At 41.6% G+C, this 12,449-nt stretch overlaps 1 protein-coding gene across 11 annotated transcripts in view; it reads right to left on the bottom strand.

Annotated features, from left to right (window-relative positions):
• Positions 1–12,449, bottom strand: part of LDB3 (LIM domain binding 3) — a 255,403-nt gene that overhangs the window by 111,152 nt on the left and 131,802 nt on the right. For all 11 annotated transcript variants that reach the window (XM_030569175.1, XM_030569173.1, XM_030569174.1 and 8 more), the window contains one exon: positions 4,453–4,528. In XM_030569175.1, the coding sequence (XP_030425035.1) occupies positions 4,453–4,528 (76 nt within the window). The remainder of the gene's footprint in view (positions 1–4,452; positions 4,529–12,449) is intronic.

Below are 12,449 nucleotides of genomic sequence, written 5' to 3'. Positions count from 1 at the left end.
GGGCATCTGGGTATGGGGACTCACAGCAGGGCACTGTGTTAATGCACTGTTGAGACTGCACTGTTAAGCACTCAAGTCAGGAAGTATGAAAGGTAATGTCAACTCTCACCTTACTATGAATTGGGATACAGTCTTTAACTAGAATATTATACCGATTCCTTGAACATCTACAAGAATGATTTCAAGTTTTTAGAATCATTAATTAATTAATTTAGCCTTACAACACCCATATTAAGAAGCTAGTTGTTACTATAACCACTTCACAGACAGGTAAACTGAGGCACAGAGAAATTAAGTGACTTGTCCAGGGTCACACAAGTGGTCTGTGGCACAGTCAGGAATAAAACACAAATCTCCTGTTCTGTGCTTTATTCAACAAGACCATCCTTCCTCCAACTATGATTGCTGGTTATTTTACATACAAGTTCACAGTGTTGTAGAATATATTATTCATAAGCACAAGGAGGCTCAGATTCTGACTGGAACTCTGAGAGCTATCATAATAGACATATTACTTACTGTAATAATTTTATAGCATCAAATAGTAAATAGTACTAAATAGTACAGAATATGATCATATAAATAAACACTACATCATAATGCCTATATGCAAAAGGACAGAGTTAAGGCTGTGTGTTGATCCTTAAATTTCATACTTCCTCAATTGTAGATGCAGCAAAGAATCCTGTGGCACCTTATAGACTAACAGACATTTTGGAGCATGAGCTTTCGTGGGTGAATACCCACTTCCTCAGATGCATTGTAGATACTTAACTATGAACCCTAATGTTGCATGAACACAGAGCATTTACGAACCTTTAGTTCAATTCTCTGGAAGAGTCCCCATCTCTCTTTCCTCCATTTTGAATGACTTCTAATCACAAATGTTCTCAGTCTTGGGTATATCCTTCTATTCTTTCAATATTTCATGCCTAGAGCTGTGCAAACAGCTTCCTTTAACTCGCAAATGATTAATCTTGTTTTGAGTAGTTTGGGAAGCAAAAAGTGTAAACTGTGCCCCAATCAAACTTTCATTCCCTCCAGCAGCTCTGGAGCTCAGTTGATGTCATGAATCACAGATGTTCACACAAAAAGCATCAGCTCAAAACAGAGATTAGCTGAAGAAAATGAGGAGACAATGGGCTCCACTAGGGATGCGGGAGCATTCCAACCAAACTGAAAAAAACATTGATTATGCCTTTCAATAGGCTGAAGTTGCACCTAATATGAGTTCTTATATAAAATATAATCAGCTGCTGACAGAAATTGAAAAGAAATACATGCTTGCAAATTAGCAGGAATTACAATTGTGTCAGCAGAAATAATGTGTATGGTTTATATCAGCCACTGAACTTGTCTGCACATGCAAGAGTCCTTAGCTGCATGCATTTTCCATGACCCGGAAAGACTACCCCCATGGGTAATAGGACAGCTTGGCAATGATGGTTTTATCATGCAGCCACTTCCTCTCTGGGAGCTGAAATTTCATATGGGCCACTGCAGTAGCCATCAGATCAACTGGAACTAGAGACCTAGCTCTGTGTCCCATTTAAAAAGTAACAAGTTTTATTTTAAACAAAACTTTATTTTAACTATATATTTACTGTAACATACCTTACCTCAACATACATGAAATTCTAGTTTACATCAGTAAGATCTTTTTTATACCATATTTGAGATCTTTGCTCTAGTGATTCAAGACATTCATACTCCCACCATAATTCCCTCCCAATACACCATTAAAGAGGACTCACTTCAGCTACTGAACTCATTGACAATTTCCCTCTACACATACCACACGTGACCTGGCATGCATCTACTACAATCCTCCTAGCCCAACATGAGAGAGACTGAACTCCCTCACAACCTCTGGATATACATCTGACCCCCAGTTGCCCTGCTCTAAGACATGCATTGTCATTCCCATTCCAACTGTCCAAGTCTCCCAGAATCCCTGGACAAGCACCCGAAGCTGAACTCCAACTGCCAGTTTCTTTCCAGTATAACCTTGGACGAATACCATGACTCTGAGGTGTAAAACCCTCTTCAATACTGCCAGAAATGCTACCCCAACAACATCATTTCCACTCCTAGTTGCTACTAACCACACATTATACTCCCAGACAAGAGATCTAGCCAACCTGACCCACAGCTGTGAGAAATCTCTTAGCATACTTGGAAATGGGATAGGACCCACATCCCAGCTCTTTGAAAGACGCTTAGCAAACACCAGAAATAATCCTACATCTAACCTACTCCCTCACCTACAGAATGTTCAGTTTTAAGGTGACATGCACCTAGAAACTAAATGTCTGTGCTTAGGCAATCTAAGACCTTTAATTCCCATAACACTATTAAGGGCTAACACTATTAAGGGCTAAAACAGCAACCATATCAAAGATAAGTTTATGACTTTTTAAACCAGCAATATTTTAAAGAATTAATAATATGTATTTAACCTCCTTCCCATCCCCTTCTTGCATATTTACCAGATAGAAACAACTTTGGTAAGATAAGTGACTACTTAGGAAGTTTTTTAATTGACATTTGCCAGACATGGAGTATAGTTAATTATGGAGTTATCAAATGCAGCTCTGTCACATCCATTCAGATGTTCCTGAGAGCCAGTGTCTCACGTAGAAGCCCTGGAGAAGTTCCAATACATGAAGAGATGAACAGTTTACCAGGTCACTCAGGCTGCCCTGGAGGCTAAAAATTCTCTGACAATTTCCTTTCAGGGAAATACAAAACAAAACAACCCCTACTGGACTGGTGAAGTGGGAGTCAGTTCTAAACAAAAGAATGGAACGTTCTTCTTTTCCATGAGAATTCATAGTGATATTCCGTATTTCCTCTCCAATAACCTTCTGTCCCACAAAATAACAGTCTCAACTGGTGGGCACTATAATATTCTAGTATGAGAAGAGGCAGATACTTCCATCATCTCTCTGGATGAAGCAAATGGACATACACTTTGACTCCTCTTCCTTTCCCTCTGTGCCCTCTGTAGTCTTCAGAAAAAATATATAAAGGGGAACAACTCCCTGCAGGATAAGTTTTAATATTTCTTCTTTCCCTGCCCAAATACCCATAAGGCACTTGAGAGACATGATATGACTGAGCAGGTTCCTTTCAAATTTTCACAAAATTAATTAATAAATAAAAGCAAACATTTTGCCCCAAGATGATATCTTGTATATTACTTTCAATATGTCAGCAGCTTTTGCAGGGAAGACACAAACCTCCTGAGCTCAGAATTTGGAATGCACAGTATTTATAAGAAATGTTTGAAGCTGACATGTACATTCTGTTATTGATTTGGGATCTGAAATGGTTTGTCTTGTTTCTTATTTTATGTCTTTGGGTGCGTGTGTGTGAAATTAGCCCTCACAGAATAGGTAGGATTGGCAGTAGGGACTGCACTTCCCTGTTTATCCAATCAATAAAAGTACTGCCTGGGCACTGATAGTCCAAATTTCCTCCACACTTCACTGCCAATGCACTGCATAGAATCACAGAAGCATAGGACTGGAAGGGACCCCAGTAGGTCATCTAGTTCAGTGCCCTGCACTCAGGGCAGGACTAAATAATAAGACCATTCCTGACAGGTGTTTGTCTAACCCGTTCTTAAAAACCTCCAATGACAGAGATTTCACAATTTTGCTAGGCAATTTGTTCCAGTGATTAACCACTCTGAAAGTTAGGAAGATTTTCCTAATGTCCAACCTAAACCTCCCTTCCTGCAAATTAAGCCCATCACTTCTTGTCCTATTCTCAGAGATTAACGAGAACAATTTTTCACTCTCCTCCTTGTAACAACCTTTACGTACTTGAAAACTGTTATCATATCCCCTCCCCATCTCAGACAACTTCTCATATCTAGGGATAGGAAGATACACAATTGCAGCCATTCATAGTCTCTGGCCACCCTACAGAGACTGCAGACACAGTTGCTAACTAGACAGTGAATGCTAGCAGTGGTGATGGCTTTTGGACATCTATATCCTAGGAAATGGACTTAGTCCATGGAACCTGAGCCATCCACTTTTCCCATCATTCACTGTTCATCTTTATATTAAATTATCCTCTATTTTTTGGTGTGACATTTATTAACTGACCTGACAAGAAGGCACAGCTACCAATAAAGCTTGTAAAATGCCTTATGTCATCTAATCTAGCCAAGTCAACATGTTGTCAGTTTTAGTCATTTTTTTAGCTGAGCTGAGCAATATGCTAATAGGGTTTTTCCTTAAATGCTTTGGGAAATGACTGTATATTTTGGGAAGCTTTGATAGGCTTAGCTACCTACAGCTTAGAAGAGAACAGAATAAAAAAAAAGTCAGAGATGCTCCAAGTGCTCGGAGAGGATTAGACCGGATACCAATTTATGTTTATGTGATTTATGTTAGAGTCAAATAACAAGAAGCATTAAAGAGATAATATGCTACATACCTTCTGATGGGGAATTACAGGCCTGGGAGAGTCAACTTTAGGTGTGGCTGTTGGAACTGGAGCTGGACGTTTAGATCTGGGGATCAAAACATTCCAAAAGAAGATTAATAATGAGAACAACTTTGCCTCTTATTTTTTTTAAGATCCTTTCAAACACCTTTTATATTGCACTAAAAAATTATCCTTTATCCAGAGTGAAAGCCATATGTAGAATTCAGCTTAGCTTCTTGTCAACCACCAATATTCTGTCTCCATCAATAAGCAAGATCTTCCCTTCTGCTTTTAGGGTAGGATTGCCAATTTTGGTTGGATGTATTCCTGGGCATAATCTTTCATTAAAGATTAAATTTTAATTCCAGGAGACTCCAGGACAATCCTGAAGAGTTGGCAACCCTACTTAAGAGAGATCTTGGAAATCTGAATTAAACTTTTAATTTTTAGCAATGCTGACAGGCCAAAATATTCAAACGTGTCATGAGAGAGAACTTTGGGAAGCTTCAATTTTTTGGTGCCTAGATCTAGATATACGAAGCCTGATTGTCTAGGTGTTGAGCACCAACAACTCTAGTTGAAGTCAATCTAAGCTGGAAGTGCTCAGCACTTCTGATAATCAGGTCCACCGTGTCTTAAGCTGCACATTCTAAATTTGAGGCATCTCAAAATCATAGGACACTTTTGTAAATTTTGACCTTAGGCATCATGTACCTGAACAGATTTTTGTTACTGACAGTTTAAATTAATGTACTGCTTCTTCAGACAACGCACAATCAACCTGTGTAACTCTTTGCCTGAGGATGTTGTGAAGGCCAAGACTATAACAAGGTTAAAAAAATAAGATAAGTTCATGGAGGATAGGTCCGTCCTGACTATTAGACAAGATAGGCAGGGATGATGTCCCTAGCCTCTGTTTGCCAGAAGCTGGGAATGGGCAACAGGGGATGGATCACTTGATGATTCACTCTTCTCTTTATTCCCTCTGATGCACATGGGATTGGCCACTGTCAGAAGACAGGACACTGGGCTAGATGGACCATTGGTCTGAACCAGTATAGCTGTTCTTATGTTCTTATGCCATATTACAAATCCCCCTCTCTTCCTCAGAGAAAGACTGTGGGCTTCATTATGGACAGAAGAATTAAGGACCATCACAAACCACACCATCTTCTGCAAGACACACTTCTTTGACCTGCCTTTTCTAACAAACACAGAGCTGTTGCAACCCTAAACCTATGCTGAAACATGGCGTCTGTATGGCCAATTGTCGGTCAAGGGGTCACATTGGTACCGTGTGCAACACCGTAGTGCTGTGTGCTACCCTATGGTGCGGTGTGCAACGTTATAGTGCCGTGTGCCTATTCCCGAACCGTCTGTCTGGTCAATTGTCGGTCAAGTTAGTGCTATGTGCAAAAAAGTAGGTTATTGTGTGCAAAAGAGTAGTGTGCCGGGTGCAGATCCTGTTTATGTAGAGGGCACCAGCTCGGAACCTGGTAGGCGAAGGAGCTAGGGACCAATAAGATGCTGACACGAGTAAGAGTCTTCAAATAAAACTATGTCTCGCACCAAAAACAGCGGGATTATCCGTGTGTTAGCTGAAAGGCCTGATCACCCTTTCAGCCAGGGTCTCCTTTGGATTTTGCCGGCTCGTGTCGTGTCATTTCGTTTTGTTTTTTGGATTATTTCCCACCAATTCGTCATGCTCTCAGTGTCTGTACTGCTGGTCAGCTGCCCTTGAAGTGTGGTATGTGCATTTTAATTTTGTGTAAATACTCTGTTTGCTTAGCCTCTTCCTTCCTTTTTCCCTTCCCTTAGTGCAAAGTTGTGTATATAGTATATGAGAGCCAAATTGTTGTATTAATTGCTACTGTGGTTGTTTGGTGTATTTTACAACATTTGATTAATGCGTGTACAATTTACTTAGTTTTGTGTATCTGCTTTGGATTTTAGTGAGCAGTTGATCATAAATCGTTTGGTTTCTTGTTGTTGGATGTAAATAGACTGTTTCAAGTTGTGTATGGTTTTATTCTGGTAGTATTTCTAGTTGATAAATTACATTTCCCTAGCCCAAGTTGTAACTTATCCCCGTTAATAAACAGCCACGTGGTTTGAAATTTCAATCTGTCACGTTTTGATTTTCCTCCCTCAATCAAATACTTGCTCGAACCTGCATTAGTCTCGGACAAGAGCATCTTGTACATTTAAAAACAAAGCCCTATCAAAATAAAACTCTGCACTGCACATGCACACACACATTCTCCCTCTAAAGAGAACATGGGAGAGAAAATGAACCACACTCAGCAGATATTAATTATGCCACTTAATGAATTGCTGGAAGGTGTTCAGATGCTATATAGAAAGGGATGGTATAAGAACCTAGATAGGACAGAATAGAACAGCTCAGTGAAATCCTCTGCTCAGTGAACGGGGGATGGTCAAAAATATAAAAGAAAATACTGGAGTGTGCCAAAGATGGAATAAAAAATAATACTGATAATACTGTACTGCCATTATATAAATCAGCGTTATGTCCTCACGTGGAGTACTATGTGCTCCCTTTTCCACTGCGTATCTTATCTGGTACACATGTATGGACTACGAATATTTGTTTCAGACCCAGTGAGCAATGCAAATATTTTATGTCAATTGCAGAGATACAGCAAGCAGTCATAAACCACACACACATCCCTTTGAGGCTCCTCTGGAAAACATTTGTATTGTAGCAAAGGGATTCATTGATTAAACTGCACCATCACTTTCACCATTTATTCTCTTTTAGTTGCCACCTTACCATAATGGATGTCATTCACATGCTATATCATCTGTTCCACACATTACTGATATGCTGCATTTGTCATTCATAATGCCGCCCAGCTGAGACTTTTTTTTCCACATTAACTTTGCGCAAGATTTCAAAGGCACCAGCACCACTTTAAAATAAAAAAAGGTATCTAGATAACTCTGCACTCAACAACTACAGCTCTGACATTTATCGCAGAACACAAAGACTTGCTGGATTTAGCATAGTTGGAGTTGGAGGGGTGGATAGAAGAGGTGAAGTTCCTCAACCGAAATGAAAACTCATATGTTCACAGAGGGCCACTGCCCTTCAGGGAATGTCTAAATTCAGAGGCATTTTCTTCCTCAAACTTCTCTTGTTGGATAGTCAAGTCCTAGTAATTATGTTCATGACTTGTTCTATTTTTTAAAGTGAAGAAATTGCCATTGTACACTTGTGTATTGAAGTCTAAGGTCTACCCCATCAATGGCAACATTATTTTATTCACAGTGTTTCTCCTTACTTGTTCTATCACAGAAGCACACAGAAAGAATGAGTCACATGTTTGCAGTTTTTCTCTCCATGAGATGCACTGAAAACATGAGTTCAGTAGCTCTGGATCATTTATCCTTTGCTTTCACTTCTGCCATCAGGATCAAGTGGGGACCACAGACAGATCACTGAGAGATCAATGTAGAAGGTGAACGACTAAGTTATATTTTTGAAAAAAGTGTTTTAGGATTCCCAGATCAGTCAGGGTGATGTCAGCTTCACAACTAGGGATGCAATTTTGGTTGGAGGTGTTCCTGGAGGTTTAATCACATGACATAATCTTTAATTAAAAATGAATCTTTAATTCTTGGAGACTCCAGGACAATCATGGAGGGTTGGCAACCCTATGCGCAAGGACCTCAAAAGGGATCTGACCAGCACAGTTGGACAAGGTGGCCTCCTCATCTCCTGCGCATAATTCATCTTAAAACAAAATTCCTCCTCCCTTTCATTTATAAATCCTGAGATAAGGATCCCAGGTTTCCATTGCAACCACCATTGATGACAATGCAAACAACTAATAGAAAAGTGTGCTGGAAAAATGAATGCACTAAGAAATACTCGGTGTGAAAGAACAACCTTATTCCCATCACCTAACAGGTCTTGTCCAGCTCTACTCTCACATGACACCTCCTTTGCTTTAGGTAAGTTTGGAGTCTGTTTCAACTAATCAGGGGCGGCTCTAGGGATTTTGCCGCCCCAAGCGCGGCAGGCAGACTGCCTCCGGTGGCTTGCCTGCGGAGGGTCCGTTGGTCCCGCCGCTTTGGTCCTCCAAAGTCGCGGGACCAGCGGACCCTCCGCAGGCACACCTGCGGGAGGTCCACCGAAGCCATGGGACCAGTGGACCCTCCGCAGGCAAACCACCGGAGGCAGTCTGCCTGCCCCCTCACGGCGCCGGCAGAGCGCCCCCCACGGCTTGCTGCCCCAGGCACACGCTTGGCATGCTGGGGCCTGGAGCCACCCCTGCAATTAATGCAAGGTGAACATCTTGCACTTAAGGCTTAACTGGAAAGTGAGAGAGGAGCTGAACTGAGAATATTTAAAACAATTTCTGTATGTCTTATGGCTCCCTGGGGACAGCAGGAGTCATATTATGCTTTGTTTGCACTTTTCCACCTTTGCTTCCTGCACTGCAGAAACAATTCTTTCTTTAAGAAGATTGGTGAATGGGGATTTCCCTAATAGCCCATTAGTGTCATCCTTACGCTGACTAAGGAGTAACTAGAGTGACATGAGGTGTTCTCTCCAGTGACCATATGTGAATGAAATGCTGGCCTCAACAATTAAACATAAGTTTCTCATGCAGTGATACAGTGCAATAGACTCATAGATTCTAGGGTCAGAAGGGACCAATGTGATCATCTAGTCCGACCCCCTGCACAAAGCAGGCCACAGAACCCTATCCATCCACTTCTATAACAAATCCCTAACCTATGTCTGAGTTATTGAAGTCTTCGAATTGTGGTTTGAAGACCTCAAGCTGCAGAGAATCCACCAGCAAGTGACCCATGCCCCACGCTGCAGAGGAAGGCGAAAAACCTCCAGGGCCTCTGCCAATCTGCCCTGGAGGAAAATTCCTTCTCGACCCCAAATATGGCGATCAGCTAAACCCTGAGCATGTGGGCAAGACTCACCAGCCAGCACTCAGAAAAGAATTCTCTGCAGTAACTCAGATCCCATCCCATCCAACATCCCATCACCGACCACTGGGCATACTTATCTGCTGATAATCAAAGATCAGTTGCCAAAATTAGGCTGTCCCATCATACCATCCCTTCCATAAACTTATCAAGCTTAGTCTTAAAGCCAGATATGTCTTTTGCCCCCACTACTCCCCTTGGAAGGCTGTTCCAGAACTTCACTCCTCTAATGGTTAGAAACCTTCGTCTAATTTCAAGTATAAACTTCCTAGTGTCCAGTTTATACCCATTTGTTCTTGTATCTACATTGGTATTAAGCTTAAATAATTCCTCTCCCTCCCTAATATTAATCCCTCTGATATATTTATAAAGAGCAAGCATATCCCCCCTCAGCCTTCTTTTGACTAGACTAAACAAGCCAAGCTCTTTGAGTCTCCTTTCATATGACAGGTTTTCCATTCCTCGGATCATCCTAGTAGCCCGTCTCTGAACCTGTTCCAGTTTGAATTCATCCTTCTTAAACATGGGAGAGCAGAACTGCACACAGTATTCCAGGTGGGGTCTCACCAGTGCCTTATATAACGGTACTAACACCTCCTTATCTTTGCTGGAAATACCTCGCCTGATGCATCCTAAAACCGCATTAACCACAGTGCCATTAGATGCTTTTAAATATAAATGCATTTGTAATTTTAAAGTCCATACTTACGTTCCATTAAATATTTGGGATCCTGGGGGTATATTATTTGTTTATTAAGCTGTGCATGGGACAGAAGTTCAATTTTGCAAATGACTGAGATTTTGAAATCTGGCTTTGTTCCAGAATTAGAGTGAAAACCAAAAATTCTGAAATTCTCCATGAAGGAAAATCCCACAAATAAACTGTTTCAGGTCAACTGAAAAGATTCATATTGACAAAATCATTCTGTTTCATTTTAAACTTTTTTGTTTTTTTGTTTTGTATTATAATTAAAGCTGGTTTAAAAAGTTATTTTTAATTAGCTGGCAGTTGTGAAAAAAACAACTGCTTTAGGCTGAACTGAATCTGAATTTTTTTTTGAATTTTCAGTGAATTGAAAAAAATTAAAAAAACATCAATTTTGGGTCACATAAAATGTTTCATTCAACATGAGAGATTTTGCTTCTGAGCATTTTAAAAGACTAGATTAACGAAACAGCGAGAGAAAGAGCAGGAAGAGGTGATTGCCTTTCTTATAATTTTTAGCCCAATGGTTTGGGCAGCCACCTGTAAGGGGGGAGACCTGGATTCAAATCCTGCTACCACTTCCAAAGTGGGCCAAGTGAAGCACCACCACCTGCTCTATTCCAAATGAAAATTTAAAACATGACATTGTTTGAATCACCACCCCCACCTCCAGTCCCGGTTTTCTTCCCAAATCAAATTCAGGCAAAATCAACTCAATTTCACAAAACATTTTGATTTGGATGGAATGGCATATTCTGGAATATGGTTCCATCAAAGTTTCTCTGACCAGCTTTTATTGCTTAATATGTCGCAAAGGAAGCCCTTTTGTGAACAGGGCTGCTAACAGGAAGTTTTGCAAGGGAGTTCTCCAGGTGAAGGAGGAGCAAATACAGGACCCTTGGGGTAAGTGGCTGTCTGTAGTATGTGTTTGTGTTTGGGGGTTACCTGCTGTGTGCTGAGCTTGTGTTTGTCTGTCTGCCTGTTTGTTTGAAGGACCATGTGCTGTGAGCTTGAAAGGAAGGTTTGACAGCTAGAAGCCTCTGTTAATTGGTTGAGCCTTAGCGGGGGGCTATCAAGAAGGCCAGGACTTTATAAAGCAGTGAGCTAGCGACCAGGGAGCTTTGCGACCAGGACTGCTAATGGAGAGTTTTGCAAGGGAGATGGGAAGGGGGCAACGTTCACTTCCGATCCTTTTAAACCTGTAAACAAAACTATATTCAATATTTTTTATTTAAACAAAATCCTTTCATTAACCTAGGCAGCTGTAGGAGAGAATGCAGTCAGAAGCCTAGCAGCAGACTGAGGGCTATCCAGTTTATTGTGCTGAGTGCAGCATGTGTGATTACCTGCCCTGTGGGCGGGTGGCATATGTGTGCATTCAGTGCAAGGAGCTCCTGGCCCTCAGAGACTGCATACGGGCTTTGGAGGCCAGGGTGGCAGAACTGGAGGACCTAAAAGAGGCAGAGAGGTATGTTCATGAGGCTTTCCAGGACACTGTAGATTTGTCCCACCTCTGGTCAGACAGCCCCTGTGCTGTTGAGGAGGATGAAAGGCCCAGGGAAGCAGAGCAGTCAACGGAAGCAGATGGAAACCTTTGCATAGTTGGGACTCTCCTTCCAGATGGTGTTGGGATATCCTCTCTCACTGAGATTACCACTCCGGGGGAGGGAACTCCAGTCACTAGGAAAAGGCAGGTGTTACTAATAGGAGATTCGATCATTAGAAACATAGATAGCTGGGTTTGTGATGATCTGGAGAACCATATGGTCACTAGCCTGCCTGGTGCGAAGGCTGCGGATCTCTCGTGGCATCTAGATAGACTTCTGTGTAGTGCTGGGGAGGAGCCGGTGGTCGTGGTACATGTAGGTACCAATGACATAGGGAAGCGTAGGAGAGATGTCCTGGAGGCCAAATTTAGGCTGCTAGGGAAGAGACTGAAATCCAAGACAGTTATGGTGGCATTTTCAAAAATGCTTTCAGTTCCATGCGCAGGGCCAGGTAGGCAGGCAGAGCTTCAGTGTCTCAATGCGTGTATGAGATGATGGTGTAGAGAGGAGGGGTTCAGATTTATTAAGAACTGGGGAAAGTTTTGGGATGGGGGAGCCTGTATAGAAGGGATGGGCTCCACCTAAACCAAAGTGGAACCAGACTTCTGGCACTTAACATTAAAAAAGTTGCAGAGCAGTTTTTAAACTAAGAGATGCGGGAAAGCCCACTGCTGCAGAGGAGCATGTGGATCGGACAAAGACTTCTCTTAGAGGAGAGTCTATTGATAGAGATTCTCTAGGTTTTAGTCAGGAGGAGAGGATGGAAGAGGATAAAGTAG

Source organism: Gopherus evgoodei, chromosome 7 (assembly GCF_007399415.2).
Source record: "Gopherus evgoodei ecotype Sinaloan lineage chromosome 7, rGopEvg1_v1.p, whole genome shotgun sequence".
Classification (NCBI taxonomy): domain Eukaryota; kingdom Metazoa; phylum Chordata; order Testudines; family Testudinidae; genus Gopherus; species Gopherus evgoodei.
The sequence above is the reverse complement of the archived record's forward strand: the minus strand, read 5'-3'. Positions and strand labels throughout refer to the sequence as shown.